This window comes from Phalangium opilio, unplaced genomic scaffold (assembly GCF_054372755.1).
Source record: "Phalangium opilio isolate 3A_F unplaced genomic scaffold, DU_Popi_V2 ptg000063l_1, whole genome shotgun sequence".
Lineage (NCBI taxonomy): Eukaryota > Metazoa > Arthropoda > Arachnida > Opiliones > Phalangiidae > Phalangium > Phalangium opilio.
The window spans coordinates 482,566-505,605 of NW_028324180.1; the positions used below are offsets into that span (position 1 = coordinate 482,566).

The 23,040-nt window shown below is 38.6% G+C and overlaps 1 protein-coding gene across 1 annotated transcript; it reads right to left on the minus strand.

Moving 5' to 3' along the window:
• Positions 1-18,107: 18,107 nt before the first annotated feature.
• Positions 18,108-19,860, minus strand: LOC149662108 (uncharacterized). The gene is made up of 3 exons (XM_089842350.1): positions 18,870-19,860; positions 18,538-18,805; positions 18,108-18,442 (listed from the first exon to the last, which is right to left on the minus strand). The coding sequence occupies exons 1-3, from the start codon at positions 19,333-19,335 to the stop codon at positions 18,418-18,420; spliced, it is 759 nt and encodes a 252-aa protein (XP_089698476.1). The 5' UTR covers positions 19,336-19,860; the 3' UTR covers positions 18,108-18,417.
• Positions 19,861-23,040: the final 3,180 nt, after the last annotated feature.

The window sequence follows — 23,040 nt, forward strand, 5'->3', positions numbered from 1 at the left end:
TTCGGTTCGGTTCGGTTAGGTTAGGTTCGGTTCGGTTCGGTTCGGTGTGTGGAATCGGATATAGACGAATTTATTTATTCCATAAATACGCCGGAATTCTCGTTAAATAAATACATTGGCATATACCTTAATTACTCTTTTTTCCCATATAAAATAACTTAATTTTTAACTGTTCGTGCAAACGGGGTTCTTCCTATTGGGATACTTTGCCGATCAGTCATCGGTCGAATGGGATGCGTTCACATGACCAATCTGGCGAATGGGATTTCCGACCGAATGGGATTTCTGTCGAATGGGATTTCTGTCGACTGGGATTTCTGTCGAATGGGATTTCTATCGAATGGGATTTTCTGTCGAATGGGATTTTCTGTCGAATGGGATTTTCGGCCGAATGGGATTTCTGTCGAATGAAATTCTGCCCAACGGATTCTATCCAATGGGATATAAGCGTTTTTATTTCCATAAGATTAATCACACTTTTTCATGAAAAACAGGAATTTTTCCAAAAGAAATAACAAGGGAAACTAAATTTCGCACTTTACCTCCAATACGGCGCCAACCACTAGCTCACAGACTTACCCTTCACCAGCGAACCATCCTTCGGGAATTGAATTTCGATTATCACGGTCCGGGTACCTTAAGCTTCCTGAGGAGTTACAGAGCACCATGGATTGCGCTCATTGCTTTTCAGGTTCACGCAAGCTCCCGCCACCACGTCGGGAGTACATAAGGACAGTGGGAATCTCGTTAATCCATTCATGCGCGTCATTTATTAGATGACGAGGCATTTGGCTATTTGAAACCTTTATTTTGTCCGTTATATTGTCTCGGATAGACCATCAATTACATACGTTTTGAACACCAGAAACCGTTCAACAGGGTCTTCTTTCCCCGATGTTTTTGACAAGCCCGTTCCCTTGGCTGTGGTTTCACTATTAAAGATAATGAAAAGTGTATATGTTTTATACCGTACTAAAGTACACAACAGTTATATTGATAGAAACAGCTTTGACAATTATGCAATAAAGGTGTGAATAGGAAAGTTACTGAACATGAATGGGAGTTAAGTAATAAAATTACTGGCTAATTGATGGAGAAATAACCTAATATAACGAAAAGTAAAAAATAATAAGCCAAGGGAACGGACTGTTCGTAATATGGCTGAAAAATAAATTAATGAGAAAAATTATAGACATGTGATAAGGACTATGGTTATGTAACCGTAGCCGGTGTTTGTGAAATTGAATGCTCTCTTCGAGATTTTCTGATTGCAACCTCCCGCTAATAACAGGGAAAATTGAAATTGATGCTTGAATATGATATTTTGTATTTAGCTTCCCTGACCGTGTTGGATTTTATGCAGTTTAAGCATGCCAAGTCGGTGGATTGCCTTTTTGTGTAATCGTGCAAATCTCCGCACAGAGCGCAGCGCTGATCAACAGATGGGCAGGAAGTGTTTGTGTGGCCTAAAAGACCACACTTGGAACAGCGTGGAATACCGAAATATTCCTTGACGGTGAGTGTGGTCCAGCCTAGTCTGACCTTACGTGCTTTCTTAAAATAGGAAAATGCGGTGAGAGTGCATTCCACGACCCATTTGACTGAGCCAGCTGCGTCAACTGGGCGGAATCAAAAGGAAAAACATTTTGAGATGTGAGGTTTTCAAGGACTTTCTCGCTATGAATAGACTTGTCCATTTCCAATTGAACTTTCTAGGAGGTACTAACTTTACTTGTCAGATGAGGCAACAAAAGATTGGATTTTCCCAGCATGAGTGGACAAAGTGCAATTGAGGATAACGCCATTATTTTTACATGATCGAACTCCGTCAATCCCGACCACTAAACGAGCCGGATTGATGGAAGCTTGAAGTTTCAGACGCACATCGTCGGAGTATTCGTTCGATGCCCCACTTAGAAAGATGAGTAAAGTGCAATTTCGGTCTTGAGAAACTGGCTTATTCGACTTCTTCTTTTTATAAGGAGAGGGTCCAAACTGAATTATTTATGGATATGGACTTGGCTTTGGTTTGGTGGTCGTTTTAGAACCACCAGCCAAGGTAGCCCAGGCAGATGGTAGAGGTGTAATGGAATCGGTGGCGTGCTCCGTAAAGAAGGCGCGCACTTTCTCTCCACCGGCAATTTAAGGGACAACTTCACCGTCGGAACCAGAAGGCTTTTCAAGATAAGTAATACTAATACTAATATCATTATTATTTTCAGGGACGAAGACTTCTTCCAAGGACGATGTGTCTTTGGATTGAGTTTCTCTCAGTCTCTCTACTAGTGCTCTATACGCTGGCTGTTTACGGCGTGATTTAATAGCTTCATACCCTTTTAGCTTTATATTAATTTCAGGTTCATCCGCATCAAATTGGACGTCGAGAGTAGCCAGAACGAGGTTTTCTTCCTCGCTTCCGTTCGGTGAGCAAACTGCTCGTGTTTCCTTGTTCCTGCAAAAGAACGGAAACTAGCGTCACAGCAACGGCAAGGAAAGTTATTGGTCGACGGTACGATTGAATCAGGTAAAGCATGCGAACTAGATGGTAGATTTGCTTTCCTTTTGCAATGTGTGAAATGTGTGGAAACGCTTCCTATGGAAGGTTTTATGCCATTGCATATTCCGCACTTAATAGGTTGAAGTGGAGCCACGTTTAACGATATGATTTGTCCAGGTAACGTGGTCCGCGAAGACCGTTCCTTTGCATTGAGGACAACGATTTCCTTCTTCTACGTCATATACAAAAAGTGCTTTCGCTGCAGCGCATTTGTTAGAACTTGCCATTTCCTCTGTGTCGCAGAATATGAAAGTTTTATCACAGGAATACCGACAAAAACACTTAATTACTAATATTAAGGTTGGATTTTTTGCCAGAGACCATAATTTTCACACCCTATGGTTTGGACTTTAACGAGTGGGTGAAGGGGAAAGGAAATAGCCTTGTACGTTGGCCTGCAGTTCAGTAACGCAGTTACCGACTCTCACATGCATAAATCGCGGACTCATGATCACTTTACAAGTCTGAAGTCTTTTCTACTTTTTTACAAAGATTCCTTGCTTTTTTGTAAGTGTCTGCAGTTAAAAATCTCCATCAGAGCAATCTTAATACGTGAATCGACTAATCATGTAGTGTTTCATATTAGATTATAATTTTTAAGTTCTGTGACGTTATTAGAAAAACCACACCGGCTGTCAGATATTAAAGCGGAATATTTTTTAATTTCTATACGGCCAAAGTGGGATTATTAAGGTGCATTCGCAAAGGCGCTGAAAGCTGAAGCTGAAAGTCGAAACTGAAAGCTGAATGAAAAAATCAGTTTCAGCGGACGCAAAGAGGCAAAAACTGGCTTTTTAAAGCTGAAGCGCAAAGCAGACGCTGAAAGCAGGCTGATTTTAAAGGTGGATTCGCAAAGGCGCTGAAAGCTGAAGCTGAAAGTCGAAACTGAAAGCTGAATGAAAAAATCAGTTTCAGCGGACTCTTTCGCAAAGAGGCAAAAACTGGTTTTTTAAAGCTGAAGCGCAAAGCAAACGCTGAAAGCAGGTGATTTTAAGTTTCAGCCAAGATCAAACCGAGGTTGATCTTTCAGCTTCAGCGCCGTACCACGTGATGCCAAGAGCCAATCAAAAAAGGGGGCGCTGGGATATTTTCAATCATGATTCAAACACTGTTGTTACTAAGAAAGAATTAAAGTTTATAACTTTTTTCGTAAATTTCATAAAAGTCAGAAATGTATTTTTAAAAAGTGAAGAATTTCAACCTTTGGGGTTCATGATAAGTAGTGATAATAATGAAGACATTCAATCTTTATTTTTTGAAACAATGAAAAGGAATTTTTAGAAAGGAACAGCACTCGCGCTGAATGACGAAATTAACAGTGAGAATTTTCTTACAGTTATAAAAGAATTTAGTGACACAGAACAAATCCCTTTAGGCATTTTAAAGTTTTTGAAAAACTTTTCGTTTGGAATGATAAATCAAGGACCGTTATATTTAAAGGAACCTGCGCCTAAATTCTTATCAAAACATCATCTTAAAGAACAGTTCTCATGTACAGTAGATCATCTACTTGAAGTTATTAAAGAAAATCCCGTAACTCCAAACACAACATTTGCTAGAAAAGAAATTGCATCAACGAATTCTGTACTCCCTGACTTGGTAAATGAAAGAAATCTTCTTTCTATTAATAGCAAGTCTTGTGTATTCCTCCTAAGAATGATTAAACACCCAATAAGAAAGAATGTAAATTCTCTCTGTTTTGGTTTGTTGTCCTTCCCTACCGTCTGTAACTTCGGCACAGGCAGTCTTTCCTCTTTTTTCATCTCTAGATGACTTACCTCCTTTGCCTTTAGCTTTTGCCCCAATCTGGGTACCGCTTTCTTCCCGTTCTTCTCGCCCTGCCCCGGTTTCTTCTCGCATTGACCCAGTTTCTTCTCGCCCTGCCCCGGTTTCTTCACTTCCGGTCTATTCTGTTTCTATAAATAATCGCTTTGATTGCCTTTCTTTGGATATTATTGATGGAAGTTCTGGGAAGTGTTCTTTTGTTTCTCAGCTGAGTGCCAAGAAGAGCTCTGCAAAGAAGACCTCGAGGAAAAACGCCTTTGTTTCTTTTGAAGATGCAATTTTTCTAGGTGGAGGTGAGGATGAATCCAACTGCCACCCGAAGGAAGATTCTTCAAAAGTTAGCAACTCACCAATGAAACAAGCAAGGCTGCCAGAAGCTATCTCAGTAGGAGCAAAATTTTCTATTTTTAAGGATTTTGAAAAAAAAATTGGCAAAGTGGAGTGAAAGTAATAACCACCCTTTGACTAAGCTCAGAAGTGAAAGAGTAACACCAGGAGGTGAGTATAAATCTATCATATATGTCTGCAAAGCACCATGGGAAGTTAAAGTCCAGAGTAAAGGCTTAAGGCCAAATCAGTAACACAATGCACGAAACTGCTTATTTAGATTTGAAGTTGCAAGTAGGGGGTCTTCTTATCACATTAATTCTACAAATCTTGTTCACAACCATCCTGTAAAGCCTTCAATATATGATAAATATCCACAGAATAAAAATATTAGGTAAAGTTTGGGAAAATGATTCTAAATTTTTGTGTTTTTCACGTACCAACCTTAAAAATTATAGAATATGTTTCTGATTAGTATGGTAAGGTGGTCACTTCAAAATATATTCAGTATTTAAGAGCGAAAGTCAAGTTAAGTAATGAGGGAGGCAGAACACAGGGCAGATTTTAATTGACCAGTTGAAAACACTTTTGCCTAAAGATTCTGTAACTGATATTTGTACTGTCGAAAACGATGAGTTGGAATATGTGAACATCATGTGAGGTTTTGCCAGACGACAAACTCAAAGGTAATATTTCTATTTGATTCCCTTGTGACGTGGTGAAACTAGACTAACAGTCCTTTCACAGAATTGGAGCTTAAGGCGTTCCTTTTAATTTTGTCTGCTCTCTTTGGATGAGTGAAACGGTGTAAACAAATTATTTTACAATTAACTTGTAAAGCTAATTTTTAAAATAATCAGTGTTTGAAAATAATCCAAGGATGATCTTTTCTGATGAAGTTGCCCATAAGTTCAAATTGAAGGTGTCCGCTTCGATGTGAGCTCAATTGAAACAGCTGTGAATAGTATGTTTGCTGGATACTGCGATTTTCAATTACAATATCCGCCTGGTCTAAAACAAACTCTTGAATACCTTCAAAAGATTGTTTTCAAAATAAATTCAGAAAAAATAAGTGGTTCAGTAAGGTCTAGAGTGAATCAAATAATGTAACGTCCCTTCTAAAAATAAATTTTGTGAATTTGAGGTTTCATAATTTTTTTGGTATTTTCATATAAGCCTATAGCTATTTACACGTAAGAACGAACTGTTTTCGAAAGAACTAATCTTCGTCGACAGTAGAACCAATTATCGTGCTACGTGGGACAGACACCCGTACGTCATAGAACTAACGTCAGTTCTTTAATGAAAGAAAGGCCATGAGCCATGGAACAAATGAGAGTTCTTTATTAAACGAAAGTCCGCACGAAACGGAACAGACACAGATCCGGCTTGAGCGAATAAAATAGGAAAGTTGTACTCGAATAGACCTTAAGGGACAGTCCCTTTTTAGAGGCACAAAAATTTCCCCTTCCTATTGCCAACAAATTCACTGATCCGGCTTGAGCGAATAAGATAGGAAAGTTTTACGCGAATAGACCTTAAGGGACAGTCTCTTTTTAGAGGCTCAAAATGTTTCCTCTTCTTCGTGTCAATCAGTTTACTGTACCAGTTTTTTTTGGATTAACTAGCGATTTTCCTCTTCTTCGACCAGTTTTTAGGATTAACTAGCGATTTTTTTTGGAAACTTAAAATTTGACTTTTTTCTCGGGAATGGCTAGGCAAAATAGGTGAATACTATAAATATTATTCCATTCCAGTTCATTAATTTGTTCTATAATAAATTTGTGTTTCTTTGCAAGTACTGTAAACGATGATGAAAAGGACGAAATTTTAAATAATTTGGAATATGATCCAAGGGACGATGAATCATTTCTCATGGAAACTGAATGTTTTGAGGTCTATGAGGAGAGGATAATAAACGAACACATTGAACTTGAAATAGAAAATCTAGAGGAAAAGGAAGATGAAGAAAATGAAATGCTAGAGCATGCAATGATATTGCTTGAAAGTGCACATGGACTGTTACAGTATCCATATCCAGTTCCATGCTGGAACGAAGGAGAAAATCAGTTAGAAAATGCTATTGAAGCTCAAGCCAACATTAACGAAGCTATTATGGGCGGTGGGGACAGCGAGGATGAAAGAGTTGGAGGTGATATGTTTTAAAAGAAAAAATAAATACTTAAGCTTTAACATTTAATAAATTCATTGTCAGTATTGCGCCTTCGATTCCACATAATAAAATTAATTTCACCTCATTATAGTTATTAAGTTTTTAATTTTATTATTCCTTTCTTCAAATTAATCTATTTAGCGATAGATTTTATCTTTGAACTCCATTTTCAACATTGCGACTTCGATTCAATATTATCCAGCTGTATGCCAGGTTCGGTTGACGAATTGAATAGGCTTCGTATCATGGTTGTTTTTTTATTTCCACTTTTCCTCCTTTTCACCTCGTTTTATCACTTAAACTAATCTGGAATGGCACACGCACATCGTCAGAATTGATTAGGCTTCGTATCATGGGTGTTTTCGGATTTCCCTTTTCACCTACATTGGGAAGAGAATTCATTGTCATTTTAAGTTTTCCTCTTTTTCACCTCGGAAAAACGATCATAAGATGTTTATATTATCTGTAAAATTTCTAGAGAGAAGTTCGATTTTTCACTCGCTAAATAATTTTGTGTTTTCACTTTTAAATTACTAAAAACAAATTTTGAGTTCTCAAATTCCAAATAGTCGTAGCCCTCTGAGTATAATAGGCTGTTTTTAAGACTAAAGTCGAAGAGGAGGGTCAATTTCTTAAAATTGAGTGTTTTGGCTACGCAAATAATGTACCCAAAAATATTTTAATGGAAGCACTAGCGTTTACTAAGGGCTACAAAGCATAAGGAACTTATGCAGAAAGTGAAAAAGCGCTAAACCTCTTATACAAAAATTGGGAGGAAAGTAATCTTTGAAAAATATTTTACTCCTCCTTCAATGTACACAAAGGACATATCAATTTGCTTGGGGCAAAGTGAGAAAACTATATTGATATTTTTATATTTTTAATGTTCATTTCCCTACTTGATTTTGCGAGTTGCATCTCTTGGTTTTTTTGATACTCAATTAAAAAATTAAACGGTGTTTTGAAAAACGAAAACAAACCACACTTTATTTTCTTGGCTCGTTTTTATTTTTGAGAGAAGCTAATTACTAGACCATTCCACATATTACTTAAGGACAGGGGGGCCGCCGTCTTAGGTTATTTCCCTGGCACCAAGATGCAACGCCAGAAGAGCCTGAGTATTCACTACACCCGGAAAGGGTAGCGAATTCACAGTGCCTCAAGCGGCGTTACTTGGTGCGAGGGAAATAACCCAGTTAACTGGTGATTTTTAGATGGGAGAGTACTTCATACGCATCTAATAAAAAAAGAGGACCATCAACATTAACATGCCCCAGTAACTAATATTAATTCATTACAATAGGGATGTGTAGATCACATAGGGCTCGGACTCCGTTATACATTATCAGAAATTATAGATATTGAGATGTATATATTATTTATAAATATAGCGGAACGAATAATGCTAATGAATACGTTATTTACAAACAATAACATATGTATATAGAAGACCTTAGTGGATATTAAATTGACATTGTTAGTATACAACATTAGTGCTAGATATTTCTATTCCCGTATAATATTGGCAACTGATAAAGATAACATATTTCATCATATTGGCTCTTTTCCATAACCATTCATACAAGCTTTATTTCTGAAAGTAGTCTCTCACAGACAATAGAGAATAGTAAGCCTCGACACCCGCGGGCAGCGCAGGGGGGATGAATTTTTTTCCCCCATCCTCGATACCCGCGCAGGGTGGGTCAAATTTTTTTGGCCCCCCGGTACTTTTTGCCCCCTTCAATTCCGCCCCCGGAGGGGGTGGTACTTTTTGTTCCCCCTCACTGACTTTCACCGTCTCTTTATTTCGCTGACTTTCACCATCTCTTTATTTCGTCGTCTCTTTACCCCCGCTCCATTCCCGTCTCTCTCTTTACCCCAGCTCCTTTCCCGCCACTGTATTTTTTTTTACGCCGCCCCTCTCTCTCTCACTTTCTCTTTCGCCCCGAGCTCCATACCGGCGAAAGCGCTGTCAATGCGGGGGATCTTTTAGCATCTCTCTCTCTCTAGCGCGCAATCTGGCCTCTCCCGCGTATTACTGAATTCCTCCTCTCTAGCTAGGTTCCCGTGTACGAGCCTGCGCGCGATCTCTCGCCTTTGGTCAACTCCGTACTGAAATGTACTTTCCCTCTCTCTAGTAAATCTCTCCCGAATTTTTACTTTTGCGCTATGTATGTTATCAAGCAAGAAACATTGAATATTTTTTAACAAGGTTTATTTATATATTTACACAAAGTATTTTTTCAAGTAAAGTATTAATATTACGGATGCGCTCGTTAAAATGCAATTTATCGATATAATAATAGTTCAAACGATCCTCGTAAGGTATTTTATATATTACGATTAAAGGGCAAAAAGTAACTTTTTTTTCACCATTGTAAGAGTCTTTTAGCTTCGTCTTTTCTTGATATGGAAGATATAGTCCTCGTTTTCCGAAGTAACGTATGATTCGATAGGCACATTGAGTGTTTGTTGCCCGAGAATGAACGGACAGTCGGGGTACAATTGTCTATGTTTATCGCGTACCGATTCCGGGGTTGCCCATACATGAAGAGTACCGTGGCAAAAGAAACATCTGAAGGTATGGTCCGTCTGGACTAGCGTTTTTTGCCCGAAAATGAATGGACAGTCGGGTTGCAATTGTCTATGTTTATCGTGTACCGATTCCGAGGTTGTCCATACTTGAAGAGTACCGTGGCAAAAGAAACATCTGTAGGTATCTCTACGGTCTAAATAAAACCCGTCTCGCGCTAGTTCGGCGGTATCAACGTAAAGCGACGTCCACGATTGGAAAGTTTTTAAACGGGCTTTTTCCGAATTCATGTCCTATTTAGCATATCGCGGTTCTTGGGGTCGCTGAAAATTTCTTTGACGTAGGTATCGAAAATTGCCTTTTGAATGACAGACTTTGGAATGCGAAACTCCATATAATCAGAGCGGGCGGTGGGTGGAACGTCGTGACCCTTGTCGTCTTCGATCGGTACGTTGTTTGTTGGAAGTCCGCGGATGAAGGGACAACTAGGAAAATGCCGTTTGTGCTCTTCGTGCACCGAATCTCGAGGTTTCCAACTGTTTAATATACCGTGACAAAAATAACACTCTACGGTATCGGTACCATACGTATATAAATAAAAAAATCCGTCTCTAGCTAAATCTCTGGGATTTGTATACGGGGCTTCCCAACGAGAGAAACTTTCACGTCTTTTCGCCTCGACGTTCATACTGGGTTATGAAGCCCAACGGCCTTTCCCCTTTGCTTATATAAAAGCATATACACCCCCTAGTGGCTAAAGAAATTCATGTCCAGACCTGTTCACCCACTCCTTCCTTCCCCCACAACAAAAACTAAACTTTAACTAGAACCCAACCTATAACCGGAACTCCATAAAAACTAAACTCTAACAAGACCTAGGGCCCCTCGACAAAACGAAACAAAAGAGGCCCCTGTAAAAATAATCCGTGTCTAGACTTGCATACTATAACTAAAGCGTGTCAAGGTTACATCATCTCGGTTTTATTAGAAATGAGGCCCACTCCTTCCGTCCCCCACAGCAAAAACTAAACTTTAACTAGAACCCAACCTATAACCGGAACTGCATAAAAACTAAACTCTAACAAGACCTAGGGCCCCTCGACAAAACGAAACAAAAGAGGCCCCCGTAAAAATAATCCGTGTCTAGACTTGCATACTATAACTAAAGCGTGTCAAGGTTACATCATCTCGGTTTTATTAGAAATGAGGCCCACTCCTTCCTTCCCCCACAGCAAAAACTAAACTAAACTTTAACTAGAACCCAACCTATAACCGGAACTCCATAAAAACTAAACTCTAACAAGACCTAGGGCCCCACGACAAAACGAAACAAAAGAGGCCCCTGTAAAAATAATCCGTGTCTAGACTTGCATACTATAACTAAAGCGTGTCAAGGTTACATCATCTCGGTTTTATTAGAAATGAGGCTCAATCAATCCTTAACAACAAACCCCGAATAACGGGTCCTTGCAATACGTGTTTAGACACGTTCGCTCTCCTAGCTAGAAAAAATAGGCCCTGTTTAAAACTGTAATATGTGTATGTTGAAAAAATAAAATCATTTTTAGGGGAAAAAGACATTTATTTATTTTTTACATATAAAATTCGTTAAGTGTATCAAGATTGCACGAAATATTAATTTCGGCTTTGTTAGAATATGCCCATAAGGCGTAAATTAAAGCCTTGTCAAAGGCGCAGGCCGTTCGGTGCTCACCGACTGGATGTGGGTACAAGCAACGTACGGGGAGAGAAGAAATGTCCGCGGTGGTGGCTTTCGGGCACTTGAAATCGTTTAGATCGTGCACCGTTCTGTTAAGGCGGTCCGATAGAAAGGCGACTTTGGAATCGCCCTTGGAGAAGATCAAATCGACCCCCTGAAGAGCAGCGGCGAGGCATTCGTCGATTTTGCTGTAAGAGGTTAGGCCAGCAGTCCAGTCCAGCTGGTGTAGATTACGCGAGAGCCATTGGTTCTGGCGTTGTTTTGAAATCGCCACGTGAGATTTATTGTAGGGTGGCGCGAATGTCCAGGAAACGGTTGAAGGCTTTGCCTCGATGGTCGTTATGGCCAGTTCTTTAACGATGAGGTCTGTAGTGCCGTCACTACGAGTGCACCCGTTCAGGTATTCTAACTCAATAACGGCGGACTTCATAATAATAACTAGAGGCGAGTCTATGTATGACCGTGTAAAACCGAACAGAGGTTGAATATGAAACCTCAAACGACCGTTGGGCTTCTCTTATAGAGGCTGGAAACGATGAGGCCCGGACGTGGACAAATACCGAGTCGGGATTGGATACGAGAATTCCGAGGGGGGCGTGGTTCTCTTATAGAGGTTGGATATGATGACGTCATTCATCCACGGGTCCCTTTTAAATTTCTTGAAAAACAGGTTTGTGCTTCTTCTCCTCGTTCTGTGCATAATGTATACAACGCAGTATATACCGCAAGCGGAACTGTCGGGGGGCTGTAAAGCCCTCCTATTATAGTTTATTTTCGTAGAATTTTCTCTCATAAATGTTTTAATATCTTCTGTCAAGGGACCCAACCCCAAGGAATCAAAATAATAACATTGTTTATTCCCATCGATATAGAGACAAATCCAATGACTACCGTTTCCTTTGTGATTATCTAGATTTATAACAATGGAAGCCGGGTATCGAAGGATATATTTGGGTAGAACATCGCGTGGGTATACGCCCATGAAACCGCGGGTGTATCTCAAAACCCTTCTTATGGTTGAAGCGTTCATGGCGAATCTACAACGACTGTCCTATTATGATCTATGTGCATTAAACTTTGAAACTCTGAATAATCGATCAAGCTCAGCGTTTCGGGTACCGGTTCTTCGAATCCGAGTTCAAGTCGCAATTGTCCCTGTCGTATAGGGTTGTAATGATTTATATCTGACGCGGTATCATCTTGAGTCAAATCAAAACAGTAAAGCGTATAACCTTTGGGATACTCCTTCATAGATATTTCGTTACCATCGTCTTTGTAATGAGTACCAGATCCGGTAAACAGAGAATAATATGATCTAGCGTAAAGACCCTTTTTGAAATTTGGTCGCAAAGGCTTAGCGAGTACTTGTTCCGAGCCGATAATCGGATTAATATAATTCACGTTAAAGTTGTTGAATTCGAAAGGGTTCCAACCCAATTTGCCGTTATACGAGTTATGAGTTACTAATCCTGCTGTTAATCTGTTTGGTAAAACCCCTAAATATACGTTATCTATAGTAGTTTTTTGAATATTTGCCGCAATGGTAAAAACTTTCACTTCTGTCCTAGTGAATGGATATTTTGCCGTGGCTTTAGTCCAAGCCGATTCTAAAGCTAGCATTACTCGAGGGGCTACTCGCACTTTACGAATATATAAACCTACTTCGAGTATTTCGTGCTTGTACCACACGCCACCGGGGGGAGGAGCTCCGAGAAAAACAAAGCCTGGTTTATTTCGGGTCATCCTGACTCTAAGACTGACGCCATTGGGTATGAATTTTGAAACGTTAAACATATCAGCGTGTAGGGCTCCGTACATTTCAATCTCTTTCGATTCCTTTGCTAACTCTTTCCTGACAATATGCCCCTGGTTTTCAGTTACAGAAACCATTTTCCCAGCCGTATCTTTATGCCATAAAGAAGAAGTTAAATGAGATTTTTTAGCGTCTCCTCCATAGTTTAGCAATGTTTCTAGGTAGACTTTGAAGGCGTAGTTTCCCGTTGAAGATGAAATAGGCGTAGTTTCCCGTTGAAGATGAAATAGGCGTATCATTGGCGGTTACTTCTACCGTATCCCAGAGTGAGTGTAAAAAATTGTTGACGGGCGCTACGTTATCGGCTTCAACAAGATCGGTACCATCCGTATGTACTATTTTAGCTCGAACATAAAGCATAGTTAGAGAGGCGTCAATATATTCTTCACCGTTTCCAGGAACGTAAAATTCAATCTGAGAGTCTCCATCCAAAACCGAAATAGGTCGATAGCAAACATATTTGGCCGATTCTACCGATGTTTGAATCGGGACAGATTCGAAAAAGTCCAGCTCAGATATTGTCGCTTGAAACATGTTTAGGAGAATATATCGTGTCGTCTTGACCTGTAGGGTATACGACGGCGAACTGGCTTTATTTTCCTGGTAGCCGCTCGTTTTATACCTTTTTTACTTTGAGCCCGTTTTCGTTTCAAGGGTTTTTTACGTCTGCGACGTTTCCCCCCTCCCCCATGCTGTGTTCTAATATCATCTAAAGTTTCCGTTACTCTTTTCTTAGCAGCCTCTTTAATATCCTTGCCCGATACTACGTCACTGAAAATTTTGGTCCCTGTACTAACAGCTTTTCTGCCGAGAAATTTGGCACCGCTTGTAAGCAAAGGCCTAACAAACCTTACCAATCCGAAAAAAAACTCCCAAATCCGTGATCTTTCAAATTAGGGTTATTTCCAATATAATACCCTCCGCCCCCCGCTTGATTATTGTAATATCGCTTGTAGCAACATTCTCGCCTTTCTAAGACGTCGGGCTTAGGCATCGCAAGTGTAGTTTAACCGTTAAGCTCCCGTATTCAAATGGCGCCGGTTTCCCTAAACTATTCCTTATATTAACTTCGATGGTATCAAAGTAATTTTTACCAACGGGTACGTAATGAGGATTGGTAAAGGTTTGAAATATTTGAGACCCGTAAGGTTTCTTGGCGTCCACCGAAACGATCCGTAGTAAAGGAACCGAGTTGTCGCCTACAATCTGATCGCTAGCGATATTTAAATAGATGAATAACTGGTCCGGAACGTGGCAATTCAAATTAGAGGGCCTTTGGCTACGACCTATACATTCGCTAGCTTCATCGTATCCAAGAATTTCGGCAACGGCTTTTTCGAATTTTAAATAAGGTTTCAATAATTTTTCAGATTGGTTTATAGTAATGTGCCCGGTTACGTTATCGTAAATCAACCGCAATGTTGGGCCATTTTTGTCGAACGAATTATTTATGACGTTTATTAAATGTTCTATAGACTTGTAAAACCCCGGGGGAACGTCGGGCATAACTAGGGTCTCCCTCCTAGCGTCTTTACTTTTTTTCTCTCTTTTCTTTCCTTCGACTACATCCCCAACTGTATATTTGCTCCCGTATCTGGAAACGTTATGAAAACTAACATCACGTTCTTCCTTAGGCCTTGGCACGTTGTAAAAAGTAGACGTATACATTATATCTACTAGAGCCACTTCCCATTTTCCATTTAAATGAATAGGATTAGGCAATTTGGTACAGTAATGCGCCCTGGTATTATCGGGAAATAACGATCCGTTGACGTTACTTGGTAGGGTTAGGTAAAACGATTGATTCGACATCTTCTTCACGAACCCAAGAGGTTTGGGTTTTCGGGTAACCTTCCCAAGATACTAATAACTCCAATTTACCACGCCTTTTTCGCCGCTTTATGATTTTTTCAATGTTGAACCTTTCAGGTTTAACCGTTTTCTGAACCTCTTCGCGATAGAACACGCCACTTATAGGGTTTCCTTCCAGATCCTTTAACTTGTAAATCACTGGATCACGGGCAGTTCCGATAAAATCAACTTGGAAAACTTCGGTGGAGTAATTGGCTTCGTAACCCTTTTCAAAAACCATTTTTACTTTGCTAACCCTGACGTAATCACCCACTTTTATTCGGGGGGAGGGCGTTTTTTCTGTCCTTTGCTTTCAGTCCCGTAAATATTTCTATACACTTCTAATATATTGGTTGGCTTAACGTTATTTGGTGTCATCTTAATAGTACTATGCCAAGCGCCGTTATACGCCGTCACTATATCTCGAAGGTGGTCGATATACCTTCTAGTATGGAGATGGGTAAACAGTTTAAACATACGAGACTTTAGCGTTCTATTCACTCTTTCTACAATGGGGGCGTGGTGGACGTCATTCTCGGTTGTAAAGAATTTAACCCCCTTTTCTTTGAGAAATTTTCTGACCGAGGAATTCAAAAATTCCTTCCCTTTATCCGTTTCTATTCTAATCGGTATTTGATCTTTGAATATAAGAGCTAAGGCTCTAACAACTTCTTTTCCCGTCTTACGTAGTAAAGGCACGACCCATAGTTTTCTACTAAAACAATCTATACACGTCAATAGAAACGTGTAGTTATCATTATCTTTGGCCAAGGATCGCATGTCAACCAAGTCTATTTGGTACAAATCACCGATATTGTGAACTATAATTTGGCGCCTCTTAAACTTTTTACGAGCCGTTTTATGCAAAGTATACGGGGTGGAACTTTCCAAAAACGAAATTACTTCCGCTTTCGATATACCATCATCTTTAACAGCTCGATGTAAAGCGTCTATTCCTGAAAACGAGGCGGGGTTAGAAGGATCATAGTATATGGCTTTTAATTTTTCGGTGTTGTCGGGCTGAAGCTCAGCCATTTTGGTATTATAGAAGAAGATTTCCTTTTCGTAACGTAACGAGCCCCGCTTGAATTTTCTTTACCGTAATTTCTTAGCCTCCGCTTTAACGGAGTTCGTTTTGGCGGGGAAGTGAAATGAAGGAGAGGAGGAGGGGGAAGGATGGGGACTGGTTCGGGAGAGACGGTGGCTTTTGGTCCTTCAATTTCTTTTACAATGTTATGAAAATCGCTCCAGCCCTCGGGTATTTCTTTAAGGGGGGAAATGTAATGGTATTCTACAGGGCCGGTAGGCCCTTGTAGATATGACATGACACCCTTCCGTAATGTTAAAGAAAAAGTCACACCTTTTAGGGTTAGCGTCCCATAGAAAAAGCATTAAAAAATTTTCGGTTTTTTAAGGCAATTGAAGCCGGCCATACGGAAAAACTATAGCGAAGTTAGTTTTCGGGATACTTCTAAATTAACAAGCATTTATTAAATCGGAAACTTACCTGTTTCGATTTTTAATTAATGAATTCTAATTTTTGTAATTTAACTAATTAAGATAGTACGTCAAAAAATTACTTTTGGGTCAGATGTCAGCCTAACCTTATAGCGCGCTTAAACCTATTTTCTTCATTTCGTTCTCGTTGACAACTAGGTTTGTGGGTGCTAACAAGTTACGTTGATATATTTCAAACGTTTGCTTTTATGTTGAAAATTCCTAATTTCATAGCAGACGACAGTAAGGCAACTAGAATTAGTTACTTTGGTATTTTGTCCGAGCTTGAACACCTTTGATTGGATTTGCTAATTATCTATAACACCCTTAATAACAAATACTTTGATATCAGGTCGAATTTTCGTCTAAAAAATTAATTCAGGTAAATAATTACAGTTAATAGAGGTTTTTATATCTTTTGAAGTAAGTTTTTCGACGTTCTTTACGGCCAAGGCTTAAGTTGTATAGACTAATGTCAATTCATGTTATTTCCCCATAGAGCTTAATACAGTCGAAGGCAGAGGGCTGCCATTACCCTATTTTAGTTACTCTGTGTAATTATAGTCTCATATAGTGTCTTTCCTCTTTAAAGATTATTAAAAAGGCTGATTTCCAGCTCTGAAGCCTCTCATTTGTTTTGGAATCCTGTGTATAGTCTGCTCAATTTTATGCTACAAACATAGCCTAACCGGGTTAACCCTAGGTTTTTTATGCTGTATTTACTTTTACCAACAGTGGATTTTGCTAATTCATAAATATAAGTAACAGTGGTGCTGATTAATCCTGGAGTACAGTGTCGTTATGTAATTTAATTAATCAAATAATTTCCATGTTTACATCAGCGCAGATTTTTCCAATGTAACCACGTCAGCAACGGAGGGTTACGTTGTTCGCTATCTCCACAGTTCACATTGCCGTTTGTTTATTTGTTTAAATTGCTATGAATTGTTTAGGTATTTAATTTAATTACTGTTATTGAAGCCAAAGTTGCTAAACTATAGAATCACATCATTCATTAACATATGTTATAGATGATCTATATGTTACCGCAAATTTAGTACGTGGTATGATAAAAATTGAACACATTGTGTTGGCAAGAATGAAAAACTCTTCTAAAATTTACAATTAAGGTGCTTTGAAACTCATTTTATAAGCTAAATCAACACTGCCAAACCTCAATCCTTGATTAATTTAAACTTAATTAAGTATAATTAACGGGAATTTAAACATGAAATATACATTATGGATGAGAACTCGAGTAACTTTGAAATAAAATACTTAATTAAGATTAAAACTGCACAAGCTGTTAGTATAGCCCCATGTTTTCTATCTTATACTTAGTTTATTTAAATTATCTTTAAAGTACATTAATAGGCGCGAAATTCGAAAGTTTAAGGTAAAATAAGATTCAAAACCCGCTAAAAATTGCAATTAAGGTTAAGTATATATTGAAAGTCATTTTTAACCTAAATGTACACTGCCGAAACACAATCCTACGTTAATTTAAAATCAATTAAATATAATTAACGTGAAATCAAACCAAAAATATTCATTTTTTGGATTCAAAGCTCAAATAACTTTTAAATAAACTGTTTAATTAAGATTAAAACTACCCAAGCCGTTGGTAAATCCAAACATACTGCGGTGTCACTTGTTGAACGTTAAAGCGACCTTCTTCACTTTAAATCCCATGACCTGCTCAATCTGGCAATCTTTGAAAACTCAACTTTCAGGTACTTCCAGTCCCATTTGATATACAGGGTCTTCAGTGTAGGAGCTAAGTACCATATCAAAATTTCAACAACGGAAATCTACCTGAGGGAGAACTGACAGAAAGTTCATTGTGTTTTGAACACTGGAGCTGTTTACATTAGCGCAGTTCTTTCAACATTACCATATAAAATACACAGGGATTATGCGAGAAAAAACATCGTCTCTTTTTTTAAATAACTGTTTTATTTTTAAAAAATTATTGAAGAAAAAATTTTGTAAAAATTAAAGGACATTTTTCTAATAAAAAAAAAATTATAATTTTAAACAATTGTAATTAGGAAAAAATAAAGTTTAAAATAATTCATAATATTAAAAAAACTATAGTTTAAAATAAAAATTTTCATTTAAAATAATAACACTTGAGAAAAAAAAAATATTTACAAACCAATTAAATTTTATTGTTAATGCCAATCCTGTAAGGAAATCGTTTAAAATTGTGACTTAAATTATAATGATGAAGGTCCAATTCTGTAATTGTTTTAGTTGTGATAAGGGACATAAAGCTTACGAATTTAACTTGGCCTCTAGTTCATCCAGGGACATGTCGTCCCCGGAGCCCTCCTCCTCCGCCGGCTCGTCCAAGGAGATATCCTCCTCAACCGGCTGCTCCCCAACGCCTTCAGGCTGGGCCGGCTCCTCCCCAGCGCCTAGAGGCTGGGCCGGCTCCTCCCCAGCGCCTAGAGGCTGGGGGGGCTGCACTCCAGCGCCCTGAGGAGGGGTAGGCGCCTCCCCACGCGGAATCTCCGCCAACGGATTTTGTTGGCCATCTTGGACCCCTTTCAACAGAATTGAATAATACTTTGTACATTTTGACATTTAAGTATCAAACGAATTTTATACCACGAACGCGGCTCCAACAGTCGCGTGCCAAGTGGCCATAGCGATCACAATTATTGCAACGCCGGCCTCTGGCGTTGCGACCGCTATGGCCAACATGGCCTATGCGGCCTCCACGGCCTACGTGACCTCCACGGCCCCCGCGTCCTACGTGGCCTCCACGGCCCCCACGTCCTACGTGGCCTCCACGGCCCCCACGTCCTACGTGGCCTCCACGGCCCCCGCGTCCTACGTGGCCTCCACGGCCCCCGCGTCCTCCACGGCCCCCGCGGCCTCCACGGCCTCCAGGACCTCCGCGTTCTCCACGACTTGGAGGCGGCCCCATTTCCCCCGTCGCAATACGGCCTCCTCCTCCACCTTCCTCGCTTCCATTACTGTTAAGGTGCACATGGTGCACCGTAACATGGCAGTTTTCCGAAAAATAAAATAGTTTATCCATTTTCGTAACTACAATTTGAAATAAAGACATTTATTTTTATGGTACTAATCTTTCTTTCACTCACGGACTATTTTCACATTCATGGAAGCTGATTTTAATAGTAAAAAATATTAACGGGATTGAAAAACAGGGAAGAAAAAGGTTGCACTGGAATAATCTTAAGTCTTATTAATTTTAACAGTCTTGTAACCTTGTTTATCTTAATTACGGGCCTGTATCGTAATTTTAATATTCTGCCTTCTTTCTACTTCCCCTAAGCCTTAGCTGCAGCCATGAAAGAAAGCAGCGTTCATGAACCGAGGCTTAAGGGATATATTTTGAAAAAAGACGTTAAAAAGATTTCAAAGTGAAAATATAAGCTGTTGGTGCTTGAAAGGCTACTAATAATGTAATTAAAGGCAAAATAAATTCTATTTGTTAATAAATTTTCCATTTAAAATCATATTCCATGACAATAAGTATAAAGCTAAATTCGCTTACTTCTTCTGGACGCAATGTTTTAAAAGAGTAAGTGCGTTCAGCAATCACAACCAAGTTCTCGGTTTAATGCCGAATTGTAATTTTATACGGAACCGTAACCCAATGCGCTTTTATGGTACACCTAGCTGAACGTTGCTAATGAAACCGGGCAATACGGTAAACTTAGTCTCTACATCTATAGACCTTTTCCGTGGTTTTAAAGATAAAATAAGAAAATTCAAATAATAACAGTTATATTTGCAATATTTCTTTATTTTTTTTCTAGGATAACGACTTAAATTGCAGGAAACAATCACATAATAATTTTAAAAGTCGCGGTATAGCAAGTTTGTACTGTTTCAAGCGACATCTCTAGGAAAAACATGTTGAGGCTCTCTCTTAGAAGCAAAGAGAGTATAGGGGAGGAGTGGAAAGAGGGGCAAAACTTGTCTCGCTTTTCCACCGCGCATCTTCAATGTGCAGTACCGAGGCATTTCCGTTTGAGACATTAAATGGTATCGTAGGTGGCGCTATTGAGCCGGAAACTCCCTCGTACCGCTAGCCTTGCCGCTAGTATAATTTAAGCGAGACATAACTATTTACGCTTGTGGAGCGGGGGAGCTTCCACTCCTCCCTTATATTCTCTGTGTTAGAAGGGACGGCAAACAGTATAATTTCGGCATTAATGTTCTGTTTGTAACCTTTTTCTTGATCTTAATATAAGTTTAGTCATTATGGGTAATTTCTTTACTAAACTACCTGTTTAAAGTAATAAGCAAGTGTTCAGAATCTATTTACAATGCCATACAATAAACGATGCGTCATTCTTGGATGTTCAAGTTGTAGTGACAATCTAGCCCAAGATGGTTCTTACAGTTTACATTTATTCCCGAAAGGTATTGTAAACCTTAACAAAAAGTGCCTTTTTGGGCGACTGGGGTATTTGGCTAAGTATTTCCCAACATAAAGGTAATGGTGATCTTACTGAAAAGTGGATTCTGGCTACAAATCGTGGTAAAAAGTGGAAACCGAACAAAGTTTCCGTTATTTGTTCAAAACATTTTAGTGACGACGATGTTATTGTTACTAAAGGGAGAAAAAGGATGTTACTTAAACCACATTCAGTACCAATTCTTGGAACAATTTTACATAACGAGCTTGAAGAGAGCTCAAATTCTAAAATTCAAGTAACAGTACATGACGATATAAATCTAGTACATGTTCAAGCTTCTGATGATAATGAAAGAGAAACAGCAATTAAATCAAAACCAACTGAAGGTAACCCAGCGCTTGTAGATAAAGTCATGACACCCTGCATGGATAGAATTAGTATTGAAACAGCGAAAATTGGCACCGAATGTAAAGCTACGCAAACAGTCATTACAATGGCTTCAAAAGGTACTCAGACACTTAACATAAACAATGCTTGGTTTCAATCGAAAGAAGTTATTCGGGTATTGCTACTAGAAGAGAAAACATTCCGAAATGATTGATTAGAAACAGTATCAAAACTAACCACAAATGAAGAATGTAGTATGAAGAATAGTTCGAAAGAAGAAATGGAAAACACTTTTTAATATTTTAAACAGATGCCAGAGATATTTGTAAAGAATACCTTTTAAATTCCTTCCAAGCTTAATTGCAACAATTGCAAACAACATGCGACGGAAGATGAAGTCTAGAAATTGTGAAAGGAACTAAATGCAAGAGTAATTTTTACTAAACATTTTGTCATTAAAAATCCATGACTATGACTATAGAATTGCATCAAAATAAATGTTTGCTTAATTTTCACAAATTTAAATAACATCAATGGCAGTTTTGAAAAATAGCCTCGCTTATTATTTCTTAATTTAATCCATTTTTGTGATTTCATTCTGTGTACATTATTTCAAATAAACGTCAAAATTATTGAGATCACATTTTCCATAATTATTTTAATTATTTCGAGGCCTATTGGTAAAATTTTCAAATTCCTTATAATTGAATAATAAGGGGTGTGCAGGTATCGCGGGTACCCGACTCGATATCTGAAACATATTTTTTTATGAGTCTGACAAAATCCCTATGGGTCCAGTTCATGACGCGCATGTTTCAATATTTCTGTCTTTCATAATTTAACAATTTAATTAGTAACAGGTTATTAATTAATATTGTTATGGGAAAATGGCTCAGCTTTGAAATCTAGGTTTTAATTGAACTGTAAGGAAAAACAAAGACTTGTCTGAATTGGGCACGCGCAAGCTAATTTTAGGGATTTTGACGGACCCTAGGACCTGACGGGTAATTGAAAATTGAACCCTATACCCGCGGATAAAATTTTCTATTACCTGAAGTTTACCCGCACAGCTCTTATCATAAGAGATTTAAAAGAAAGCAAACCTATTTCTTCATTAATAGACTTTTCCGTGCTTTTAAAGGAAAGAACAATATAGTTAGAATATTTCTTTATTTTTTTTCTCAAATAGCAACTTTACTACAGGAAATAATCACAACCACATAATAATTTTAAAAGTAGTAGTATATAACAAGTTTGTGCTGTTTCAAGTGACGACTTTAGGAAACGGTGTAGTTTAAGAAATATGTTTATCTATTTGAAGGAACAAACAGTAATTTTCATCAAAGAAGGTAAAAAACGAGTAGTAGAAGGCTTGACTGAAGTCTTCTGGCTTTGAAATATTCTCTCTGAACTTCCTATGTAGTCCTAAAATGCTTTGCCAAAGCTGCTAGTTCCGCTCCCGTTCTTCTTACCCTCTTTCATTTAATATAGTTTGAATTCCAATTGCAACGTGATACTTGTCGGTTTCAGTATTTCTTCACTAAACTCCCTTTTGCATACAGTCATGCCACCCTGCAACGAAGGAAGTATTGAAACAGGAAATATGTCACCAAATGTAAAGCTCAACTCTACCTGAATTTTACCACTTCTTCAGATTGAAGATTCCACGCGAGTTTTCTTCCACACTATTTAGACGCACGTTTAATGTTTGAATCAAAACTCAAATTTATATCCTGGTCATAGGCCTAGTTGTGAATTTGGCTGTTAATAATTTCAACAATATTTCTCAAACTCCATCTTTCTAGAAAATCCAATGGCGTTTTGCATTTTTGTTAGCCACTTTTTAATTCATACCTTTAGACAGACGTGGATCGTTGATATGGGTAGCAATGTGCAAGTTGTTGTTTTAAGTCATTTTAAATCAAAGCAAGAGTCATATTATATTGGCCTTGAATAAAGGCGTAGTTCAACTCACTAGATTATTACTGAAATCCAAC

Bases quoted from the DNA above. Each gene is read 5' to 3' on its own strand.
- LOC149662108 (XM_089842350.1), bottom strand. From the start codon at position 19,335: ATGTCTTTATTTCAAATTGTAGTTACGAAAATGGATAAACTATTTTAT. The intron at 18,806-18,869 runs GTATAAAATTCG...TTCTGTTGAAAG, and splicing joins CTGTTGGAGCCGCGTTCGTG to GGGTCCAAGATGGCCAACAA. The intron at 18,443-18,537 runs GTAAGCTTTATG...ATTTCCTTACAG, and splicing joins CTAGAGGCCAAGTTAAATTC to GATTGGCATTAACAATAAAA.